Here is a 26219-nt window from a genome sequence, read left to right as displayed (position 1 = left end):
ATGAATGTGTACTAATATTATTTGTTTTATTTTTTTTTACAGTTACCGATCTAGTTCGTTTCTGTAATATAGCAACGGTGTGAGCTGTCTGGTTGAGTCCTGGGGATTCGGCTGTTGCTGCCTCCCCCCTTGTATTGTCGTCAGGGGCGTGTCTCCTTCTACTGGTAGTACTCCCGTGTCGACGGACAGCTCTCCAGTTCATTTTAGAACAGTCAGGAGGCTTGCCTCCTTGGGCGGATAACTTTCCTTCCGAGGGAAGTTTTTCCTGTCCAGGCTTGAGCTTTTCCTCTTTTGGGGGGTTCTTCTCTTGCCTTTTCTTCGTGCGACTATGCTCTTGGTGCTGAGCGGTCGCACCTGCAGTTTCGCTCAAGGGGCTGGGCAACTGCAGGAGCTCCTCTTCGGAGGATTGCCCCTTTTAGGTCACTGGCTGACCAGTCTCTTCCACGAAGTGTTTCTCTTTCGTTCGCGAGAGAGTACACTCATAGAGACTCCTCTTCGGAGGTTTCTTCTGTTGCTGTTGCTGTTGTCCTCCCTCGCCGTAAGGCCCACCGTCCGCCTCGTCGTAAGGGCCTCTCATCTCCCTATAAGGGTGCTTGAGGCGCCTTTTTGAATCTCCGTTTGCAGCCTACAACTCCTTTTTCTCGATCTTCCGCCTTGGTGCAGATGGACAGCAGTCTGATCTCGTCTTCCGACGGGCAACGGTCTTCCCGACGGACAACGGTCTTCCCGACGGACAGCGGTCTTCCGACGGACATCAGTCTCCCGGCGGACAACGATCCCTTCGGGGCAAAGGGTTGCCCCCACGGGGGTTCTTCCCTTGCGTGTCAGGGTTTCCCTGCGCGCCCTTCTGCTCATCAGCGCTCTCCTGTTCGTCAGCGCTTTCAAGATGATCTTCCCTGCGGTTCCTGTTACGCGCCCTGTGCGCCCACGTTCGCCCTCGCGATCTAGAACTTCGGTTCAGGTCGGGGTCAAGGACTCTTCTTCTTGCGCAGGCTTCCACGCGTAGCCTTCTGCTCGTCAGCGATCATCAGCTCGTCAGCGATCATCAGCTCGTCAGCGATCATCAGCTCGCCAGCGATCGTCAGCTCGCCAGCGATCGTCAGCTCGTCAGCGATCATCAGCTCGCCAGCGATCTCCGGATCGCCCACGTGTGTTACAGCTGGCACGCCAACGTTCTCCAACACTTCTGAAGGAACATGGTTCGCCAGCTACTAGCTCACCTGCGGATGCTGATCGCCATCGCGCGACCCTCAACTGCGGATGCTGATCGCCATCGCGCGACCCTCAACTGCGGATGCTGATCGCCATCGCGCGACCCTCAACTGCGGATGCTGATCGCCATCGCGCGACCCTCAACTGCGGATGCTGATCGCCATCGCGCGACCCTCAACTGCGGATGCTGATCGCCATCGCGCGACCCTCAACTGCGGATGCTGATCGCCATCGCGCGACCCTCAACTGCGGATGCTGATCGCCATCGCGCGACCCTCAACTGCGGATGCTGATCGCCATCGCGCGACCCTCAACTGCGGATGCTGATCGCCATCGCGCGACCCTCAACTGCGGATGCTGATCGCCATCGCGCGACCCTCAACTGCGGATGCTGATCGCCATCGCGCGACCCTCAACTGCGGATGCTGATCGCCATCGCGCGACCCTCAACTGCGGATGCTGATCGCCATCGCGCGACCCTCAACTGCGGATGCTGATCGCCATCGCGCGACCCTCAACTGCGGATGCTGATCGCCATCGCGCGACCCTCAACTGCGGATGCTGATCGCCATCGCGCGACCCTCAACTGCGGATGCTGATCGCCATCGCGCGACCCTCAACTGCGGATGCTGATCGCCATCGCGCGACCCTCAACTGCGGATGCTGATCGCCATCGCGCGACCCTCAACTGCGGATGCTGATCGCCATCGCGCGACCCTCAACTGCGGATGCTGATCGCCATCGCGCGACCCTCAACTGCGGATGCTGATCGCCCGCTTACGCATGCTGCTCCTCATCGCTCAACCCTGAACGATCGCCCTCCTGCGGATGCTGATCACCATCGCACCCTTTCACGCGATCATTCACCTGCGCATGCTGCTCGCCATCGCACAACCCTGCACGATCGCCCGCTTACGCATGCTGCTCCTCATCGCACCACCCTGAACGATCGCCCTCCTGCGGATGCTGATCACCATCGCACCCTTTCACGCGATCATTCACCTGCGCATGCTGCTCGCCATCGCACAACCCTGCACGATCGCCCGCTTACGCATGCTGCTCCTCATCGCACCACCCTGAACGATCGCCCTCCTGCGGATGCTGATCACCATCGCACCCTTTCACGCGATCATTCACCTGCGCATGCTGCTCGCCATCGCACAACCCTGCACGATTGCCCGCTTACGCATGCTGCTCCTCATCGCACAACCCTGAACGATCGCCCTCATGCGGATGCTGATCACCATCGCACCGTTTCACGCGATCATTCACCTGCGCATGCTGCTCGCCATCGCACAACCCTGCACGATTGCCCGCTTACGCATGCTGCTCCTCATCGCACAACCCTGAACGCTCGCCCTCTTGCGGATGCTGATCACCATCGCACCCTATCACGCGATCATTCACCTACACATGCTGCTCGCCATCGCTTACCGCCAGCGATCTTCTTCACCTACGCGGCAGCACGATCCCTCGCCGTCACGCCATCGCTTGCGTTCGTCGCCTCGAACACGTGTTCATTTACCTGCCCACCCTCACGCCCATTCGCCTGCGCGCCCGCGCGATCGTTCGCCCGCGCGATCGCTCGCCTGCGCGCCCGTGCGATCGCTCGCCTGCGCGCCCGTGCGATCGCTCGCCTGCGCGCCCGCGCGATCGCTCGCCTGCGCGCCCGCGCGATCGCTCGCCTGCGCGCCCGCGCGACCGCTCGCCTGCGCGCCCGCGACCGCTCGCCTGCGCGCCCGCGCGACCGCTCGCCTGCGCGCCCGCGCGCCCGCGCGACCGCTCGCCTGCGCGCCTGTGTGCCCGCGCGACCATTCGCCTTTGCGCGACCGTTCGCCCTCGCGCGACCATAGTTCGCGGCGAATTCCACAGCCGGTGGTAGCAGCAGGGACGCGTGCTCCTAGGCGGCACTCGGGATAACCTCCATCCAAGCACAGGTTGGTAGTGCAGGACGAAGACAGGTCAGTACAGCATTCTTCCCCACCTTCTTTTCAGGCAGGAACCGTCGTGTCCACTCCAAAGGATCGCCCGATCCCTTTCACCTTAGCGAGGATTTCGGACTCTGTGTCCTTGGAGCAGCAGACATGGTTTGATCCGCTGGCACGGGCGTTAATGAGGGTTATGAAACCAGCACTCGCCGGCCAGGGTAACAAACCAGTGGCTGTCTCTCCTACGCTGAAGAGAAAGAGAGGAGTGGACTTCGTGGTCTCCATCGGACAAGGGATGACTGCTTACCTCTTCCTCTGGGAGCTTACCAGGTTCTTTCCCTCCTCGGTTACGGCCCGAGGTTTGGTTCAAGGAAGCTACAGGAAGATCAAGGGTACTTTCCTCCTCTCGAGCTCAGGCACCTTGGCCTTTCGTCGTTAAGTATCTACTTGCGGACAAGCTCGATGTTGTACCATCTGGACGCGCTGACTGAAGGCTTCCTTCGGGTGTCTCATCTGTGGAGGTCAACGACCTCAGACACCCTTCCATCCTTGAGAAGAGTTTTGTCTTTGCCCAAGGACAGAGACTTAGACAGCTGCTGTGCGGAGTAAATCGACTTCCGGTTTCACTCCTCCAAGGCGCTTTCTTCCAGACTCTGCAGGGCTCCAGCTCCCTTTTCTTTCAACCACGTCGGCCTAAGTTATCGGCTACGACAACTGGGACAAGGTGTCCAATTGCAGTTTCCTCCTGTCAGGAACAGATGGCACGGGAGACTCCCCCGGGGGTCATAGTCCTAAAAGGAGTTCACGAACTCTAGGATTGCAGGTTTTTTCGCTGGGAGGATGCTTAAGGTTACTCATCCGAATGACAGCTTCCCGATGCCCATTCCCGCACAATCTCTGTGAGTAGCCAAGGATATCGCGCCTGCCGTCTCTGTCAGCGAATTCAGTGTCTCTGAACCTCTATGCCATAGCATCAGCAGAGTTGCCCGGTTGGGCAGAATGATCCATACCTTAGGCGAAGGTCTTCCTTAGGATCATCGACGGCTTCACCCCCGGCCCCCTCAGTCGATCCTTTCTTGTAAGGAAGGATCTGAGAGGGGATGTCCATAGTCGACCTCTCAGCCCTGATCAAGTTTGTCGAACAAACTTCGGCCAGCGTAGACCAGCAGAATCGATCAGACTGGTAACGAGGCGACAGGACTCCTTTAACCCTGGATCGGAAGGACGGGTACTTTCAGTTTCCATTCCATCCATCTTCCAGGGTGCTCGTCGAATTCAGCCTAAACTGCAAGTATTCCTGCTTATGATGCATTGTGGCTATCCCGCCGTGGCATAGCAGGTTTGTTTCCCCAGAGAACTCTCCCTGCCTTCCTCTTGGCCGCTCAGGTGCAGACTTCCGCCTCCTCTGCTGTTTGGAGGGCTGGTCAACTCCGGTAGGCTCGGGTTTCGACCTTCTTCAGCGCCGGGAAAAGCTTCCGGATGCTGACCATGAGTGTGGGCTCATGGTATTTTGCTTGGAGCCTTCTCTTCCTCTGCCTCAACATCTGGAGTATCTGGCCATGATATTGAGTCAACGGCCTTACCACGTTGGAAACCCCGCTTCTCGTCCGTCCAGCGAGGTTAAGCAACGTCGGTACTTGGATGGGTGACCACCTGGGGACGCCAGATTCTGTTACCACATCCTCCGAGCCTTCCTTTCGGTTGACTGTGGCAAGATTGAGGAGAGTCGCAGTACCTGTTCTCAGTCAAGCAGAGTTTTCAGCCCTACCTTGGAACGTTTCCTAGTTCTTCTTTCCTCATTGACCCGTTTATAGTCCGAACGGTCGCCTCAGGATAAGTTCCATGTGGGGCGATCCAAGTTCCGGTGGCTTCAGGCAGTGTTTAACCGGACTCCCTGGCCCTATGGGACCAGCGGAACTATTAAACCTGCAATGGGTGTTGACCTATGGAGCCTCTTGATGGTAGTGGATATTCTCGTCCTTTCCCCACATTCTTGATGCGGTTCTCGGACTCGTCAAAGGAAAGGGGGGGGGGGGCATGTTCCGGTCCAGGCCTATGGTCAAGACCTGAAGGATACCTCTCCATCATTCAGGCAGGCTTAAGGGCCTTAGTCTGGCCCCTCTTCAGATCCTACCGCTCCTGCCAAGTCGCCCCGTTGCGTGTCGACTTCATGCTATCCAGCAGGGGACGCATTTTCACACCTTCACATCTTGCAGTAGAGATACCGGGATGATTGAGATTCTCTCAATTCCACCATCGGCTCTCTCATTCCAGGCAGGGGAATGTTTCTCTCAGACTATCCGAGCAGAGCCTCATAGAGAGAGTGTACCTAGGGGTCTTTGACCTTGGGTAACCAGCAAGTGCTGGTCTGGGGGACCTGATCGCGACAGCTTGGAACCTCAAGCTTCCGCTAGTCTTCCCCCCAGTCTCAGACCCCGAGACTCTGGCAAGATGCATTCCGGTGATGGTGGGACAACTTCGACGCCTGCGTCTTCCCTCCTTTTTGTCTGCGGACAATGGGTCTCAACAAAACCAGGTTGTCTGTCAACCTTTCAATGGGAGAGCTCCACTGGGACTATGCGCAGAACGGTTTCTGGACCCTCTGCTTCCCCTGACGGAACTCCCGGGAGAGCTTCTCCCACGGCGCAGACTACTCAAGCAACCACACTGCGACATCTCTCCCGAACCGGGGCGTCGCTTCGGCTTCATGCCTGGAGACACTACGCTTCCTCCTCTAGAAGAGACAACCCGCTACAGTCGCGGTACGGAGGTCGCGTCATCTGCGATAGTCATCCACAGGGGTCTCCCAGGCAAAGTGAAGAGTCTAAGGTGGTTGGTGCCGTGGGAGATATACCTCTTCCCGTGAGGCCTCTTCTCCAGCAATAACGGTCTTATTGCCTTTCGGCGGGAGGAAACTCCTTTCCGCTCTTGGCAATGAAGCCTGTCGCTCAGCCTTTCCCTGACCTTCAGGCTTAAAGGAATAACTTTTTCCTGCCCGCTGGATCTATCCTCGCTCATGCGAAGCTACGATCGTCCCTGCCCTAGTCGGAGGAAGACCTCCAACTTGGAGCATGGCTCGGACTTTTAGTCCTTTAAGAGATCTTCTCAAGACCCTTTTACGACAGGCCTCGGATTGTATTCCGCCTTGGGTCTTCTGCTCACTCTGGCCACGGCCAGTGTGTAAGCAATCTTCTTGGTCTCTTACTACTCCCCCCTTTCTAAGGAAGAGGGGAAGGCAACATTCAGGCTCGCTCCTGAGTTGTTGGCTAGACTCAGAATCTGAGGGTCCCGGCCCTTCGGTCCGATTCATTCAAGATTTCGAGTCTCCATTCTGTGTCTGATGTCCCAAGACCTTCTCTTTCTTGCCAGTAAGGAATCGAGAGGTTAGCGCTGGGACCAGCTGCAGTTTGGCCTCAGTTGCAGCCGATTTGGGAACACAAGGAGGACATGGGGGGAGAGTCACCAGTATACCTCTTCAGCCCGGACTCAAGGACATTCATCTCGACCTGTCTTCAGACCCTCCCCCGTCACGTCGCCCTACAGCACGATGTTGGATACATCGCAACGTCCCTCGCCTTCGAGTAATACTACTCTGTGACGCAGGTGCTACAAGCTGGAGTCTGGAAGCGTCTGATGACCTTCGCAGCCCGCTTCCTGCAGGGCGTGACCCACAGGAGTCTCGATACGTTTTCTATCGCTCTGTGGTGGCTACACAACAGCTGGTCTAACCTCAGGCTCCTTTTGGACAGGTAGCAGAAGGTTGAGGGCATTGTTATCAGGTTTTAGTCTGCATGAACGAAAGAAGTATGTCTGGCCCTTACTTCTTTCTTCATCATCCCCTCTACGGGGAAGCAGCATCCTGGTCTCTGCATAGCTGACCTCGAACCTCTGCAGGTAAACCATGCTTCCTTGTGTTCCGAGTATTGAGTCAATACTGTCGCGTCCCCCATACCCTGACGAGGTGGTATTGGGAACGTCCTAACCCAGAGTTCCTTCTGGAACTCCAGGTCAACTGCCTAAGACGGGTCACACTTCTTCCTTCACACACAAGCTTACGTAGGCCACATGGTTCCTTGCGGAGCAAGGAACTTGTGAGGTGCAGGGACTCCTTTTCTTGAGTGCGACTCACTCGGATTCTGAGTCCCCGGGTAAAGCCAAAGCCAGTATGGCTGGGGACTTTCCACCCTTCCTAAGGGATAAGTCACCCTTTGTAAATAGCGTGGTTTGTATTTCGGTTACGGAACAAATGGCAAATTCGAAGATAATTTGTATTTTTCCTAACCATACAAACCTTAGCTATTTACACATATTTGCCCGCCAGCCCTGTCCCCCAAGACAAGTCCTACCTCTAAGTGAAAGTGAGTATTCACCTGTGTGTGAGGGGGAGGAGGGGTAGCTAGCTACCACTCCCCTACCCCCCGCTAACTAGCGCGGGGGTAATACACCCTCGTTAAATTCTAATGGCTCGCCATTTCAGCTACGCTAAAAGTAATAACCCTTTGTAAATAGCTAAGGTTTGTATGGTTAGGAAAAATACAAATTATCTTCGAATTTGTCATATTGTTGACTTCTTTTTGTTTTACTTTTGGCTGTGATCAAATCAGCTGACATCTAGCTGCCGCTCTTGAGAGCGTACGAATACACTAACAAAGTATCGTTTATACCATTTCTTAACTTATTCAAACCGTCTATACAGTTGATATTACATAAGCACCAATGTGTTATAACCTATCAAATTTTTTTGTTTATTACATTTAAAACCACACACACACACACTCTCTCTCTCTCTCTCTCTCTCTCTCTCTCTCTCTCTCTCTCTCTCTCTCTCTCTCTCTCTCTCTCTCTCTCTCTCTCTCTTTCTCTCTCTCTCTCTCTCTCTCTCTCTCTCTCTCTCTCTCTCTCTCTCTCTCTCTCTCTCTCTCTCTCTTTCACTACCTCCCATTCCTTACCTCTCTCTATCTCTCTAACAAATTATATCTTTGTTGTTCCTCAAAGTTTCATTTATATTGAAAATCAATCATGATTCAATTTTCCTTACTTTCTCCAATCTCGCACCATCGGTCACATCGCGGTATTTTTGAAATTTCCGGAAAATCCGCGATATATGTATATAATTTACATGCGTTATGAAAAAAATCCGCGAAGTGGTGAATCCGCGATGGTCGAACCGCGAAGTAGCGAGGGATCACTGTATTATGAAAATATCATTTCACAATGTTCGGATCCTAACTTTATGCTACAAGACATGCAAAGCAGACTCTTGTCGTTTATGCAGAACTACCAGCGTAGCGACAAACCTCATATCAGCACACGTGACAGTTTTGGTCGGGATCGAAACAGCGAGCAGGCTTCTCTACAAGTTTCGAAATGTCCTGTGGGACGTGTTCTCGAACGCCCTTGTAATCGAGGATCAAAGCTTCCTGCTAGCCGCTATGAACGTCCTTTAGGAAGTGATCATGATCGTTCACCTAAGTCCGCAGTCGACAGCCCGTATATAGAACGCGAATGCCCTTACAAGTGCAAGGAGATCCTTCCTTCAGACAGTGTGCTCGAACATCCTTCAGAGAAAGAAGTAGGACGTCCTGTTAAACAGGTTATCGAACGTCCTTCCAAACGTGCTTCCGAACGTCCTGAGAAGCAGGCTGACGTTCGTCCTTCGAAACAGTCTATCGAACGTCCTTCGAAACAGGCTCCCGGACATCCTATGAAACAAGCTGCCGATCGTCCTTCGGAACAGGCTGTCGAACGTCTTGTAATTCAGGAAGCTTCTCACTCCGCTAATATTAGTGAACGTCCTCCAGGTCGTGTTTCCGAACGCAAAACAGACGAACGAGTCGCTGAACAGCAAGCGGTTCGCAGTGTCGAACGCTTGTCAGGAGTTGACGGCGAGCGCGTTTAAGAGTATGATCCTGAACTTCCTATCCTTTATCATATTTCGGATGTTAGTCTGGATTATGATAATGAGGCTCACTCTTTTCTAGACATTGATACAGTTCAAGTGCAGGAACTTCTTGACTCCGATCGAGCTGATTGCGAGCGTTCGGCTGAGCCGCAAGCGGCACGGCCGCTTGATATTATTCGCAATGATCCTGTTTCTGTTGCTGTTAGCACTCAAGATATTTTTGAGAAGAAAACTGCTCTCAACCCTGCTGCTCCAAAGGAACGTTGCAAGAGAAGGACATAGAAGGCCAGCTTTCTCCTATGGAGTTTGATGATGTTTCAGAAGACGAGGACTCTGTTTCGTTTCGTCATTCTGCCGACTTGAAAAAACTGATGAAATTTTTAACGAAGAGTTCTCAGACTTTTTGTGCCTGTGGCTCCACGTTTGCCACCGTCTGAGTTTACTCTTGGGGAAGCCTCTAAGAAAGCTCGCTTTACCAAGTTGGTGTTATCGCGCTCATCTAAGAGCGCTCTTAAATTAATGGGTGACCGGTTACAGTCTAAGAAAGCCTTAGGAAAAGCAGCTTTCTCCTTTCCTCCGGCTAGACTGGCCTCCAGGTCTAGTATCTGGTACGAGACAGGAGAAGTTCTCGGCTTGGGGATACCTGCCTCTGCCTAGGGAGATTTCTCAAGGTTCGTAGACGCTCCTCGTCGGTCGGCCATGAGAAAGACCAAGATCTTTTGGTCTACTTCGGAGATGGACCACCTGCTCAAGGGAATTTTTCGAGCCTTTGAAGTTTTTAACTTCTTAGACTGGACACTTGGAGCTTTGGGTAAAAAAGTTGAGACTTTTAAAGAGGGGGATACCTCTCCCCTAGTCCATTTGATGTCTTGCATGAACAAGGCTTTAAGGGATGGATCCAACGAACTAGCAGCGCTCTTTTCTGCAGGCATCCTTAAGTAAAGGGATCAATTATGCTCATTTCTTTCGCTGGGGGTTACTCCCTTCCAGAAGTCCGAGCTGTTGTATGCGCCTCTTTCTCCATTGTTGTTCCCACAAGATCTTATCAAGGAGATTTCGGCAGCCTTAGCTCAAAAGGCTACTCAGGATTTTGTCTCCAAGACAGCCAGGAAAGCTCTTCCACCCTCATTTACCAGTTGCAAGCCTAAGGAAGAAAATTTTCCCAAGTTTTCCCAGCCCTTTCGAGGGAGATCTTCCAGCAGGGGTAGTTCCAAACCTGATGCTAGAATGAATAAGAGAAGAGGCTTCAGAGCAGGGCAAAGTAGAGTCTGACTGCTTTTGCCTTCAGGCAGTAAGAGCCAGACTACTCAAATTCTGGCGAGCGTGGGAGAAGAGAGGAGCAGATCAGTAGTCTATACAGATCTTGAAGGAGGGTTACAAGATCCCCTTTCAAGGGAGCCCTCCTCTGGTCTTAGTTCCTGTGGATCTCTCTCCCAGATACAGAGAGGAGGCAAAGAGACGAGCTCTATCGAACCAAGTATCTCTTATGTTAGAAAAGGGGGCCATAGAGAAGGTACAGGATATTTGTTCACCAGGTTTTTACAACCGCCTGTTCCTGGTACCCAAGAACTCGGGGGGATGGCATCCAGTTCTGGACGTGAGTGCGCTGAACAAGTTCATCATGAAGACGAAGTTCTCTATTATTATTATTATTATTATTATTATTATTACTATCCAAGCTACAACCCTAGTTGGAAAAGCAAGATGCTATAAGCCCAAGGGCTCCAACAGGGAAAAATAGCCCAGTGAGGAAAGGAAATAAGGAAATAAATAAATGAAGAGAACAAATTAACAATAAATCATTCTAAAATAAGAAACAACGTCAAAACAGACATATCATATAATAAACTATCAACAACATCAAAAACAAATATGTCATAAATAAACTATAAAAAGACCATGTCTGCCTGGTCAACAAAAAAGCATTTGCTCCAACTTTGAACTTTTGAAGTTCTACTGATTCAACCACCCGATTAGGAAGATCATTCCACAACTTGGTCACAGCTGGAATAAAACTTCTAGAGTACAGCCACCCGTTGAGATACTACCGCTAGAGAGTTATGGGGTCTTTTGACTGGCCAGACAGTACTACATTGGATCCTCCTCTCTGGTTACGGTTCATTTTCCCTTTGCCTACATACACACTGAATAGTCTGGCATATTCTTTACATATTCTCCTCTATCCTCATACACCTGACAACACAGATTACCAAACAATTCTTCATCACCCAAGGGGTTACTGCACTGTAATTGTTCAGTGCCACTTTCCTCTTGGTAAGGGTAGAAGAGACTCTTTAGCTATGGTAAGCAACTCTTCTAGGAGAAGGACACTCCAAAATCAAACCACTGTTCTCTAGTCTTGGGTAGTGCCATAGCCTCTGTACCATGGCCTTTCACTGTCTTGGGTTAGAGTTCTCTTGCTTGAGGGTACACTCGAGCACACTCTCCTATCTTATTTCTCTTCCTCTTGTTTTGTTAAAGTTTTATAGTTTATATAGGAGATATTTATTGTTGTTACTCTTCTTAGAATATTTTATTTTCCTTTTTTCCTTTCCGCACTGAGCTATTTTCCCTGTTGGAGCCCCTGGGCTTATAGCATGCTGCTTTTCCAGCTGGGGTTGTGGCTTGGTGAGTGATAGTAATAGTAATAGTAATAGTAGTACTGCGTAGTATTGAGCCTCGTGATGGAGAAGGCCTGGCTATTAGAATTAACTGCCTGCCTAGTATTACGAACAGGATAGAATTGTCCAGGGAGATCTGAATGTAAAGGATGGTCAGAGTTGTGAAAAATCTTATGCAACATGCATAATGAACTAATTGAACGACGGTGCCAGAGATTAATATCTAGATCAGGAATAAGAAATTTAATAGACCGTAAGTTTCTGTCCAACAAATTAAGATGAGAATCAGCAGCTGAAGACCAGACAGGAGAACAATACTCAAAACAAGGTAGAATGAAAGAATTAAAACACTTCTTCAGAATAGATTGATCACCGAAAATCTTGAAAGACTTTCTCAATAAGCCTATTTTTTGTGAAATTGAAGAAGACACAGACCTTTTATGTTTCTCAAAAGTAAATTTACTGGCGAGAATCACACCTAAATTTTTGAAAGAGTCATACATATTTAAAGAAACATTATCAATACTGAGATCCGGATGTTGAGGAACTACCGTCCTTGACCTACTTACAATCATACTTTGAGTTTTGTTAGGATTCAACTTCATACCCCATAATTTGCACCATGCACTAATTCTAGCTAAATCTCTATTAAGGGATTCACCAACCCTAGATCTACATTCAGGGGATGGAATTGATGCAAAGAGAGTAGCATCATCTGCATATGCAACAAGCTTGTTTTCTAGGCCAAACCACATGTCATGTGTATACAGTATAAAAAGTAATGGGCCAAGAACACTACCCTGTGGAACACCGGATATCACATTCCTATAATCACTATGGAGACTTCGAAGTCAGTGCTAGCCGCATTAAGGAAAGGCAACTGGATGGTTTCTTTAGACCTTCAGGACGCCTACTTCCACATCCCTATCCATCCGAGCTTCAGACCTTACCTAAGGTTCGTCTTCATGGGAGATATCTTCCAATTCAGAGCCCTATGCTTTGGCCTTTGCACAGCACCTCAGGTCTTTACGAAGCTCATGCTAAATGTAGCAAAGATCCTCCATTCAAGGGGCATAAGAGCCTCCCTGTATCTCGACAACTGGCTTCTCAGAGCTCACTCATACGACCACTGACTGAAGGATCTTCAGACAGCATTGGACCTTACAAAAGAGCTGGGTCTCCTTGTAAACAAGGAAAAGTCTCTCTTGGTTCCATCTCAAGAGATTCTCTATTTGGGGATGACGATACGGAGTCAGATTTTTCGGGCTTTTCTGTCTCCCTTTAGGATGGAGCAAGCCAGATTGAAACTATAATCCTTTCAAAACAAGAACATATGTTCAGCAAGGAAGTGGATGAGCCTAGTAGGAACCCTCTCCTCCTTGGAACAATTTGTTCCACTAGGAAGTTTAAACATTCGTCCTCTCCAGTTCCATCTCGACAACCATTGGAACAAGGAGAGAGACTTGGAAACGATGTCCATTCCGATTACGAACTCCATCAAAGACTGCCTTCGGTAGTGGGAAGAACCAAACAAGTTCCACGAAGGTCTCGACCTTTCAGTATAGAGCCCAGACCTTGGGTTATGCTCCGACGCCTCGGACACAGGATGGGGAGCAACCCTAAACAAGTTGGAAGTCTCGGGACTATGGTCAGAGAACCAAAAATCTTTACATATAAACCACAAGGAGTTGTTGGCAGTTCTATTAGCCCCTCAAAAGTTTCGAGGAATTAGTCACCAACAAAGTGGTTCAGGTCAATGCGGACAACACGACAGCGTTGGCGTACATCTCAAAGCAGGGGGGAACCCACTCGATATCTCTGTACGAGATGGCAAAGAATCTCCTTTTGTGGGCAAGAGAGAGGAACGTTATCCTTATGACAAGGTTCATCCAAGGGGAGAAAAACGTAATGGCAGACAGCCTTAGCAGAAGAGGTCAGTTCCTACCAACAGAGTGGACACTCAACCTTCATGTTTTCAAGAGCCTGTGGCGTCTTTGGGGTCGTCCATGCATAGATCTCTTTGCAACCTCAAAGACAAAGAGGTTAGAGGCATATTGCTCCCCTGTACCGGATCCAGAAGCAGGCCACATAGACGCGTTTCTTTTGGACTGGTCCAACCTAGATCTGTACGCCTTCCCACCATACAAAATCCTGTACAAAGCAGTACAGAAATTTGTAACATCCAAAGGGACTAGGATGACCCTAGTGGCTCCCTATTGGCCGTCAAGAGAATGGTTCACAGAGGTACTGGAATGGGTGGTAGACACTCCAAGAATACTTCCATTAAGAGTAGATCTACTCAGACAACCCCACTTGGAAAGATTCCATCAAAATCTCCACGTTCTTGAGCTGACTGCCTTCAGACTATCGAAAGACTCTCTAGATCTAGAGGCTTTTCGAAGGAGGCAGCTCAAGCCATTGCAAGAGCAAGAAGAACTTCGACTATCAAAGTCTATCAGTCCAAGTGGGAGGTGTTAAGAGAGTGGTGTAGAATCAACTCTCTTTCCTCATCCAATACCTCTGTAGCTCAAATTGCAGATATCCTGCTACACCTTTGAAGGAAGTGCAATTTATCCTCCTCTACTATTAAAGGTTATAGGAGCATGTTAGCAACTGTGTTCAGACATAGAAACCTTGACCTTTCTAACAATAAGGATCTGCAAGAACTTCTTAAGTCTTTCGAGACTACAAAACAACGAAACCAAGATTCTCCAGCTTGGAAATTGGATATTGTTTTGAAGTATCTTATGAACGACAGGTTTGAGCCACTGGGTTCAACTTCTATGAAAAGACCTTACGATGAAGACTTTATTTTTGGTCAGTCTTGCAACAGCCAAAAGAGTAAGTGAGATACATGCGTTTAGCAAAAACGTTGGATTTCGTAATGGTAAAGCTGTCTGGGCCTTACAATTAGGCTTTCTTGCCAAAAATGAACGCCCTTCTCAACCTTGGCCCAAAGCATTCGAGATTCCAAATCTTACGGATCTGGTTGGAGAAGAGGTGGAGAGAGTCTTATGCCCAGTAAGAACTCTGAGATGCTACTTGGATAGAACAAAAGATATACGAGGCAATTCTGAATCTTTATGGTGCTCGGTCAAAAAGCTCTCATTACAGATGTCTAAAAATGCCTTGTCATTTTTTATCAAGCTTTTGATTAAGGAAGCACATATTCATTGTAATGAATCAGACCTTGGACTTTTAAAGGTCAAGACTCATGAAGTCACAGCAGTAGCAACGTCGGCAGCATTCAGGCAGAACAGATCTCTACAAAGCATTATGGACACAACCTTCTGGAGGAGCAAATCTGTGTTAGCATCATATTATTTGAAAGGTGTTCAGACTTGTTACGAGGACTCTTACACTCTGGGTCCATTCGTAGCAGCGAGTGTGAGTGAAGGATCCACCACTATGTTCCCATAATCCCAATAACCTTTTCTTCTCTTGGTACTTTTGTTTTTATGGTTGTTTGTGGAGATTGTGTCAGTCTTCCACAATCATTGATTTTGTCAGGTGGTCAAATTTGTTCCTTGAGAGCGCCCAGAACTAGTTATTGGAGGAGTTTCTGTCATAATGAAGTATTTACACCGGTTTGACAGTCCCTTTGAGATCTTCAGCCCCCTGGGAGGACCGCTGGATCTCATAAAGCTAGCAGACATAATGAGGCAGAGTATCATTGAAGTCAGCTTCCTTATCAGGTACGAACCCTTAAGTTTGTTTTAATTAACCCTTAAGTAGAATTCCAGATATACTAGCTGTCTCTAACCCTCCACCAAAGGTGTTAATCAGCTATATATATAACTACCGGGTAAATCTTGTTTAAAAATGGTATTTTCATTAATAAAATAAATTTTTGAACATACTTACCCGTTAGTTATACAGTGGAACCTCTACACACGAACGTATCTACTGTACATCCGAATTTTCCAACATCCGAAGTAAAATTCGAGCAAATTTTTGACTCTACACCCGAATTTTATTTCGACACACGAAGTAAACATTATGCCATTGAGCATCGAGTGCTCAGTTCTCTATTCTTGTGTGTATCGTGTGGTTGTCCTCTGTTCGGTCTGTTATTAACAGTGCTTATTTTCTTCCTTTTCTCACATTTCCTTTTTGGTTTTACCTATAATCATGGTGCCTAAGAAGCTAAGTTTCAGTACAGGAAGAGGGCAATTCTTTCATTAGAATTGAAGCAAGAAATTATAGAAAAACATGAGAGCAGTGTGCATGTGAGTGATACTCTATGGCTAAACAATATGGCCGGAATAGGCCTATGATCTCGAGGATCATCAAGCTGAAGGCAGCCATTAAAGCTAATAACCATCGAAGGGGATCACCATTATTACAAGACATCTTAGCAATACCCTGGAAGAGATAGAACGCCTTTTGTTGATAGGGATAAAGGACAAAGAGATTGTTGGCAACGATCATTTGTGAGAAGGGCCAGCGTGATGAACAGAAAGAAAGAAAAAAGTGAAGCAAAGAAAACCATGATAGCATTAACAAGCTCTTTTAAATAAGACTTCTCTCTTTTTCTGTCTCTCTCTAAACATAGATATCTCTCTTCTCTCTCTCTCTCTCTCTCTCTCTCTCTCTCTCTCTCTCTCTCTCTCTTCTTCGCTGTTATAGTGTTAGATACATCTATTATTTTTTTTCCGAGAGAGAGAGAGAGAGATTAAACAGAAATGTGTTTAGAGTACATATGATTTTTAACAGCGTCAACAAGTTGAAAAACAATTAAATGTAACTAAGGAAGTAATAACAGCTAATCTGAATTCCTTTATTAACTAAAACAAATATTGATACAAACACACTCGTGTGCATATGCACAAACACACACACAGGTGCAAAAATTGCTACGCAGTAAGAGAGACGGTCAGGGAGGAGGTAGAGATGGTGACTGCGATAACATACCGTAACTCGTCACTGAAAGTGATGAAAATAAAAAATCAAAAGAAAAAAAATGTAAAAAATATGAAATATAGAAATAAAAAGAAAATAAATAAGCTAAGTTAGATTAAAATTTCCGTAGTGTAAGTTACAGTATGTTATCACGGTCACCAACTCTACCTCCTCGCCGATCGGGGAGGAGGTAGAGATGGTGACTGCGATAACATACCGTAACTCGTCACTGAAAGTGATGAAAATAAAAAATCAAAAGAAAAAAAATTTAAAAAATATGAAATATAAAAATAAAAAAAAAATAGATAAGCTAAGTTAGATTAAAATTTCCGTAGTGTAAGTTACGGTATGTTATCACGGTCACCATCTCTACCTCCTCGCCGATCGTGTCTCCTTGTGCGTGTGTGTGTGTTTGCGCATACGCACACTAGTGTGTGTTTGTATCAATATTTGTTTTAGTTAATAAAGGAATTCAGATTCGCTGATATTGTTTTTTAGTTACATTTAACTGTCTTTCAACTCGTTAACGCTGTTAAAAATCATATGTACACAACACATTTTTGTTTAATCTCTCTCTCTCTCTCTCTCTCTCTCTCTCTCTCTCTCTCTCTCTCTCTCTCTCTCTCTCTCTCTCTCTCTCTCTCTCTCTCTCTCTCTCTCAGAAAAAATTAATAGACATCTCTAACACTAACAGTGAAGAAGAACGAAGAGAGAACGAGAGAGAGAGAGAGAGAGAGAGAGAGAGAGAGAGAGAGAGAGAGAGAGAGAGAGAGAGAGAGAGAGTATTTATTCAAAGAACATGTTAACACCATGTCTACCTTCTCGCCGATCGTCTGTCTCCTCCTGGCGTAGCAAATCCTACACCTGCGTTGGCCTGTCTCTAAGGTAAAGTGGCAATAAAACACATTTTTTATTTATTATTTCTTTATAATTATCTTTTTTACATGCTTCTTTCATATTATGCAGTTATGTTTTTGTTATGTGTAATTATGTGTAGCCATTTATTAAGGATTTATTATGGGTTTTTAGGCTGAGGAACGAATTAAATGAATTGCCATGTATTCTTATGGGAAAATTCGTTTCTACATCCGAACATTTTCTACATCCGAAGTTGGTTGTGGAACGAATTAAATTCGTATGTAGAGGTACCACTGTATATGATTTTAGTCCCACCCTCCTCCCCTCTAAGAGACTAGAGGCATGGAGTATATGAGGTTCCTGGAATGGTTCCCAGGTACCTCGCTAGGGCCCAGGGGTGGTACACCTGGCTATCCATTTGGCGATTGGCGCGAGTTTTGAATTTTCTGCCGTGACGTCAGGGTCTTAAGCTATACAGTATATATAACTACCGGGTAAGTATGTTCAAAAATTTATTTTATAATGAAAATACCATTTTAATAACTATACAAATTAGAAGCTCTTTACACATACTGGCCTGCCATCACCCCCCCCCCCCCCTCTAAGTCCTGCATGCAATTACAGTGGCTTGTTTTGGCTACTGCGAGTGTGAGTAGGGTAATTGGTCCTACCCCCTCCCCTCTACTAATTATCAGTGGGTAGTTACGCTTTGCTGAAAATTTTACGGTTGGTACACTTGGGCTCACTATTTTATCATATCTTATTTCTCTTCCTCTTAATTTGTTAAAGTTTTTATAGTTTTTATATGAAATATTTATTTTAATGTTGTTACCGCTATTATATTATGCTATTTTTTTCCTTGTTTCTTTTCCTCACTGGGCTATTTTTCCTGTTGGAGCCCCTGGGCTTATAGCATCCTGATTTTCCAACTAAGGTTGTAGCTTAGCAAGTAATAATAATAATCATACAATGACAATAATAATAATAATAATAATAATAATAATAATAATAATAATAATAATAATAAGCTCCATAGTAAAGAACTTCAGGTTTATATGGTTAGGAAAATTACATATTTCATGTCATACAGTGAACCCTCGCTACTTCGCGGTTCGACCATCGCGGATTCACCACTTCGCGGATTTTTTCCATAACCCATATATATACAGTAATATATATATATATATATATATATATATATATATATATATATATATATATATATATATATATATATATATATGTATGCATGTATTTATGTATATATGTATGTATGTATATATGTAGGTATGTAGATGTGTATACATATAAATATATATATATACACACACACACACACACATATATATATATATATATATATATATATATATATATATATATATATATATATATATATATATATATATATAATCTATCTAAAGTAGGAAGATGTGATGTAGTTCTAATGGAAAAGTATGGGAAATATGTCTGGGTAATAAGCAAAGCTCTACCTCCAGTTTGTTTCTTCATTATGATCAGAGATAAACGTAAACAAAACATTGGTTGCCATTTTTTATTGTGCTTTTTAGCGTGTTTAGGAAACGCATGATATAAAATCGCCTTTAATATTTGTGCCTGTTTTAGTTTTGGGTACTGTAGTACATGCATTAAGTGTTCTGTACATTAAAGGGTAGTTTGTTAACAGTACTACGTACAAGGGAAGGTTTTAAAAGTCTGAATATACATGTTGAATAAGTAGGTAAATATGGTGTCACTACTTCGCGGATTTTCACCTATCGCGGCCGCGTCTGGAACCTATCTACCGCGATAAACGAGGGTTCACTGTATTTGCTAAATATTATTTGTTCTGTGATTCAAGTCTGATTTGTTTGTTTCTTAGCTTTATAAAATTCTTTATTTATCAATAGATATGTAATCAAAGAAGTAAGAGTCGATGAAATGTCAGAGGAAGAACTGGAAAAGACGCGAACGGAAGCAACAATTCTGGCCCGATGTAAACACAGCAGTATTATTCGTTACAAAGAGTACTTCATGTTGACAGACCCTGCTACCATGTGCTTGGTGATGGAATATGCTGATGGTGGTAGGGGCATCACTGTTTAATAGATTTAAGTTGGGTATTTGATTTTATCTTTTTATAGGTATACATGTTATAGGAAGTTAAGATCTCCAAGCCTGTCTTCCAAAAATTTTCAAGTGAAATGTGGCTCCTTGTAGTTTAGTGGTTTCCTCCAAAATGATTTTACTCGTCTTAAGAGTATATGAGACATGTATAATGATTATTCCCTTCCATATTTATTTGGGACAGCTCTGCAAAAGTTTAGTTTGACTCCTAATACTGGATAATCTCCTCCCTTTTAATAATGAAAAAAAGGGAATCATCCTCTTCCAATACTTTACAGTATTTAAGAAAATTTATGGTAGTTAAATGCTGTATGAAGTTATTGCTTATTGTAGTGCACTATTTTATATTGGCTGTTTTATTACATTCTCTCCTTAGGAGATCTAGCAGAAAAAGTGAAAGCAGCGAAACGAAAGGGTGGGACCATAGAAGAAAGTACAATATTACATTGGTTTATTCAAGTGATCTTTGCTGTCCAGTACCTTCATGCCAATAATATTTTACATAGAGGTGAGTTTTAATCATCAGTTTTGGCTCGATCACACTCGTCTGGTGAAAAATTTTCATTTGGAAACATCTTGCTTGAGGCAAAAATCTTGCTAAAACATAATCAATATCACAGATCTCAGAATTCTCTTAGGTATGACCCATTGAAGTTACTTGGGTCCTGATGCTAGAGGACATATTGAAGATGTGTCTTCCCAATGTTTTTAAAGTTAAAAAGATGAAAGAACCAGTACAGTAATGCAATCTTGCTGGTATTTAGATCACCATATCTGCCAGACTGTATAGAGATTCAACACTTGAATATTTCTGTTCAAAAGTTACATTCCTGTGTTGTCCAATGTTATAAATGTTAGGATTTTGGACACATCAGTATAAATTGCCCAAAAAGCAAATAATGTTTCACCTGCTCTTAAGCTCTGTTACTTCTCTGCAGATTGTTTGGCAGGTAAATTTTGTTTTCATTTTAAGAGAGCTCATTTCAAAATGACGACAATGTCCTCAATATAGACTGGAACAAGCAATCATTGAGACCATAAATAGTGAACAAACAACCTGTATTGCAGCCAAGACAAAACTTTTGGGCAATAATAATGCTCAAAGATTGACTTCTTCAAGTATTGTGTCCAATCCACATGATTTGACCTCTAATTTTGAAAACTATGCATTCTTTTGCAAGTTTAATTTACAGAATCATGACCAATCACACGTCTTTTGCATTGTCACTTTAAATCATTGTATTTTTGTACATATGTTGTTACTCATAAATCTTCATTAAACATGTATACCAATAGAATAACCGAAAATGCAAAATGCATACACTCAAAAATCATCGATATTTTGGTTTCATTGTTGATAAGTTGTTGCATGGAATGGCATGGGATATATGAATTCAGGTGTATATTAAAATTTTTTATTTCGTGAAAACTATTTTTAATATTCTATAAAAAATTCCTTAGTTCAGTTTCCTACCACAGATAATTTTGTTTTCATCAGTACCATACCATACATGTAGGAAAGTACATATATGACCTTTTCATTGCTACCATTTACTTGTTCTGAACTTAGTGTATCTAGAATGACCTCAAGTTAGGAAGAATGTAAAATGGGGATACTATTGTCACAAGAAAATTCTCAACTTCAACCGACAAGACACGAATTCCATGAAATAGTGAATTTTGACCAATTAATTTTATTTTGTATTCTCGTAGGTAGATCAAAGAACATCTGTCTGCTGGTTTAAAATACCTTTTCAAATTCTATAATAAGGATCTTCAGGGCTGACAACTGGTTATCATTTGTAATCTGTTATATAATTTTGTTCAGAATTTTGCTTTTCAGAAAATATTTTATGATTCAGTGTTTAATATTTAAAGAAAACTGATATGATACCATTATAATTAGTTATGGAAATCACATGCTATTTCTTTATCAATAAATAAATATGATAATTGTTAAAATTACTTTGACTGGTAATAATTCTTACATCATAAGGGGTTAGGTACTTTACCTTTTAATGAAAAGTGAATAATTTCCATGTTGATATGTAGTACATCTAAACAGAATACTTTATTTAATGTGCTTAGTATGATGTCCTTCCCTCTATTACAGATTTAAAGACACAAAACATATTCTTGACAAAGACAAATCTTGTAAAAGTTGGAGATTTTGGAATTGCCCGATTTTTGAGGGACAAACAGGACCTAGCTACAACTGCCATCGGTACACCTTATTATCTGTCGCCAGAAATTTGTCAGAGGTCAGTTTAATTTACATTGAATTATGATAACAGACTGTATTTGTGAAGAAAAGCTAGGAACATGTTTATGAATGTTTTTGGAGTTTAAAGCTGTGGTATCCTATTAGAAATGTCCCTGCCTGTCAATATGTAAGATGTAGGTTCAAGACCAGCTCAAGCCCATTACCTCCGCCAATGAAGTTGGAAGGAGGTCATGTTTCCTCCCCTCTTTGTGTTTGTTTGTGTGTGTGTTTGTGAACCGCTTCCTCGCCTCAATTTGAATTATAGAGTAATGAAACTTGCAGGGATTAACTGTTATGTAAAAAGCTGGAAATGATTAAATTTTGGAAGGTCGAGGTCAGAGTCCAGAAAAATGTCCAATTCACATAATCAGCCATAAGTTTGGACATTGTTGTCACAGAGACTTCATACATGGTTCATATTGGAGTAAATGAAAATTCACACCAATTAATACATGTTAAGGTCAAAGGTCAAGGTCAAGGTTGAGGAAAAGTTCGAGAATTAAGCTGCTGCAGCGGAGGTCTGCGCTCTATCGAGTCCCTCTAGTTAGTTTTGTAGTGTCTGCAACCTCACTATCATTGTGAGTTAGGGATAGGGGGTTTGGAGGAGCCTATGGTTCTACCAGCCGAGTCTTCAGCAGCCATTGCCTGGCCCTGTGGTCCTTGGTTGATGGAAAGGGTTGTGGGTACTGATCATATGTGTACAGTGGAACCTCTACATACGATTGTCTTTACATACAAAATTTTCCAACATCCGAAGTAAAATTCGATCTAATTTACGTCTCGACACCCGAAGTAAAATTCGATTTAATTTACGTCTCCACACCCGAAGTCTTGCTCCAACATACGACGTAGATCATACAATTAGAATTTTCTCGAAGCGTCGATTGTAGTTTCTTGTTTACGCCGGTAGACGGCATCACATCGGAGGGACGCCAATCGAGCGTCGCCTTGATCAGTCCTCTCATCTTGTGCGGATCGTGTGGTTGTTTTCTATTCGCTCCGTTATTAACAGTGTTTTTTATCTTCCTTTTCTCACGTTTCATTTTTTATTTTACGTATAATCATGGGTCCTGAAAAGCTTAGTTTCGGTTCAGGAAGTAGTAGTGGTGAGAAAAGGAAGAAGTCAATGCTTTCATTAGAACTAAAACAAGAAATAATAGAAAAACATGAGCGAGGTGTGCGTGTTAGCGATCTGGCTAAACAATATGGCCGGAATATGTCTACAATCTCGACGATAATAAAACAGAAGGCAGCCATTAAAGCCGTCAAACCATCGAAGGGGATCACCATTATTTCTAAACGTCGTAGCCCTATTCTGGAAGAGATGGAACGCCTTTTGTTGATCTGGATAAAGGACAAGGAGATTGTTGGCGATACTATCACTGAAACGATCATTTGTGAGAAGGCCAGCGCTATCTATTGTGACTTGAAGGTGGCGGGTTCTGGGGGTGACGCGGGGAGAGTTCAACCGATCCTGCTACGGAGGAATTCAAGGCGTCTCGAGGTTGGTTCGAGAAATTCAGGAAACGGACCGGGATTCATTCAGTTGTTCGGCATGGAGAGGCTTCAAGTTCGGACAGCAAGGCTGCTAATGATTTTGTTAAAAAGTTTGAAAAGATCGTGGAGGAGGAAGGCTACGTAGAGCAGCAGGTTTTCAACTGTGATGAAACTGGTCTCTTTTGGAAAAAGATGCCTAGTCAAACATACATTACCGCTGAAGAGAAGAAAATGCCTGGACATAAGCCTATGAAGGATCGGTTGACTCTTGCGCTTTGTGCCAACGCCAGCGGGGACTGCAAAATAAAGCCGTTATTAGTTTACCATTCTGAAAACCCTAGGGCATTTAAAGCACATAGAATTAATAACGACCTGCAGCATGTTCTATGGTGTTCTAATTCTAAGGCTTGGGTCACTAGGCATATCTTTGTGGAATGGGTAAACGTAGTTTTCAGCCCTGCTGTCAAGAAGTACCTTCAGGAGCGGAATTTGCCTTTGAAGTGCTTGCTTTGTTTGGATAATGCACCCGCTCACCCCAGGACTTGAAGATGATATCATCGACGAATACAAATTCATCAAAGTGTTGTATCTTCCACCGAATACCACCCCTATCCTCCAGCCCATGGACCAGCAAGTCATCTCTAATTTCAAGAAGCTCTACACCAAGCAATTATTTAAGCAGTGCTTTAATGTCACGCAAAGCACCAACTTAACTTTGCTTGAATTTTGGAGGAACCATTTTAATATCGTGCACTGCTTAAAGATCATAGATCAGGCTTGAGAGGGAGTAACTCGTCGGACACTGAATTCAGCTTGGAAGAAGCTTTGGCCTGATGCTGTTGCTCCCAGAGATTTCGACGGTTTTGGCCCTGAGCCTGGACCTGTGTTTGCCGCCGAGGAAGACGTCGAAGAGATTGTATCCCTTGGCAAGTCCATGGGTCTGGAGGTCGATGAAGATGACATCACCGAACTCGTCGATGAGCATCATGAAGAGCTCACCACCGAGGAACTCAAGGAGCTGCAAGCCATGCAGCATGATGAGTTCCAAGCGCAGTTGTGTGAGTCGGAGGAGATCGAGGAGGTAGGTCACATCTTAGGTTCGGCTGAAATAAAACAGATGTTGGCTTATCATCAACACGTGGTTGATTTCATCGATAAGCATCACCCACAGAAACTTCAGGTTTGCCGTGGAGTTACAGTTCCATGATGTTTGTTTAACACACTTTAGAAAAATTCTCAAAAGCCGTACCAAGCAACTTTCTCTCGATAGTTTCTTTAAAAAATCTACGAAACGGTTTAGTGATTATGATGAAGAGAAAGAAAGTGAAGCAAAGAAAAGTAAGACCGAATCGAGTGAAAGTGATGAAAATTAAAAATAGATAAGAAAAAAAATGTAAAAAAAAAATATAAAATATAAAAATGAAAAAGAAAATAAGCTAAGTTAGGTTAAAGTTCATGTAGTGTAAGTTAGAGTAAGTTACGGTACGTTATCGCATTCGGCGTCTCTACCTCCTCGCTGATCTTCCGTCTCCTCCTGCGTAGTAATTCCTACACCTGCGCTGGCCTGTCTCTAAGGTAAAGTGTCAATGAAATCGCCTTTTTTATTTATTATTTCTTTATTATTATTCTTTGTTTCGTAACTGGAATACAAACCATGCTATTTAATAGGGGTATTACTTTCGACGTAGCTGAAATGACGAGCCATTAAAATTTAACGAGGGTTTACTACCCACACCGCTAGTTAGCAAGGGTAGGGGAGGGTAGCTTGCTACCCCCCTTCACACACACCTGTGCTTGAGCTCACTCTGCTCTCGGCTCGGATGGTAGTCGGACGTGTCCGCTTTCATTCTCGCTGCCATTTGCAGCCATTAATGCTTTTTTTGCTTTTCCTTTTACAGTTTGTGTGTGAAGTTGGCCTCTGTTATTATGCGTACCTACCCTGGATTTCCCGACCGCCCCTGTGGAACATTCATGTCGGCGGTCGAGACCGATTCTCCCGCCCTTTGTTCTTCCTGTAGGGGCCAAGGGTGTGATAGTGATAACAGGTGTAGTGAGTGTTGGGAGTGGTCTACCTCCCAGTGGGAGAGGTTTTCGCGACGACGGAAGAAGAAGTCCAAACGGGATATTTCTCCTTCGAAGGTTTCTTTGAAAGGAGACAAACCCAAGGCCTCTTCTTCCGTTACTCGAACCTCCTCCGAAGCTCCTACTCGGACGGTCTCTTTCGAGAGACTGTTGAGTGGTAGCGTAGGCCGTTGTACTGTTTACCAAACTTGGGGTTCGAGAGATGGCGTTGCTTCCCCTAATCCCTCTCTTTCAGCTTTGGTCCTCCTTGGGGCTCGAGGGTTCGCCCTCCAAGGAGGTCTTACTTGACTACATCCGATTGAGTGCCACTGTCAAGCAATCGCCGCCTATGACAGAGGTTGATCCTCTGTCGATTGTCGACGTTGTGGTGTCAGAGGTATCCAATGCGGTATCACCCATCATCTCTGCCTCTTAAAACCCTACGGTAGCTGACGGCTTAATTTCTCCCGGTCCTGTTCAACCAACGAGGGAGAAACTAAGTCCAACAGTCTCTCCTGTTGGTGTTTCTCTCCCTCGGGGGAGTTCACTTACAGACTTCTCTTTGGAGGACTGCTGAAGGTCAGCTTGCTGATCCAACGGCCCGCAGAGGGCATATCCGTCGCAAGGCTCACCTTCCTCTTCGCCAGAGAGGCCTTCCTTAACCTGCGGTGAGGAGGCGCCTCTTTGGTTCTACATCTTCGTTGCAGTCCCCAGCAGAGGAGCCTCGTCATCGATCACCGACTGTTCTTGCTTTGGTCCTGGACCTTTCTGCGGATCTTTCGCGATCCCCTTTGGTGGAAGGTCGTCCTTTCAAAGGACACGTCGACCTTCCACCCGACAGACCTGCC

The 26219-nt window shown here is 45.1% G+C and overlaps 2 protein-coding genes across 2 annotated transcripts in view; both read left to right on the top strand.

Moving 5' to 3' along the window:
* LOC137636209 (serine/threonine-protein kinase Nek3-like) overlaps positions 1-26219 on the top strand; it is a 115281-nt gene that overhangs the window by 47476 nt on the left and 41586 nt on the right. Inside the window, exons 3-5 of the mRNA XM_068368649.1 lie at positions 19334-19509; positions 19927-20058; positions 21664-21811. Coding sequence (XP_068224750.1) covers positions 19334-19509; positions 19927-20058; positions 21664-21811 — 456 coding nt within the window. The remainder of the gene's footprint in view (positions 1-19333; positions 19510-19926; positions 20059-21663; positions 21812-26219) is intronic.
* LOC137636210 (serine/arginine repetitive matrix protein 5-like) lies at positions 2774-9324 on the top strand (the record flags this gene model as incomplete). The annotated part of the gene is made up of 3 exons (XM_068368650.1): positions 2774-2929; positions 8416-9025; positions 9122-9324. Coding segments are annotated over 3 exons (969 nt in total), but the record flags the coding sequence as incomplete, so codon positions are not given.

Source organism: Palaemon carinicauda, unplaced genomic scaffold (genome assembly GCF_036898095.1).
Source record: "Palaemon carinicauda isolate YSFRI2023 unplaced genomic scaffold, ASM3689809v2 scaffold251, whole genome shotgun sequence".
In the NCBI taxonomy this organism is placed as follows: Eukaryota; Metazoa; Arthropoda; class Malacostraca; order Decapoda; family Palaemonidae; genus Palaemon; species Palaemon carinicauda.
Note: the sequence above shows the minus strand (reverse complement) of the source record. Positions and strands in the feature narration are given on the sequence as shown.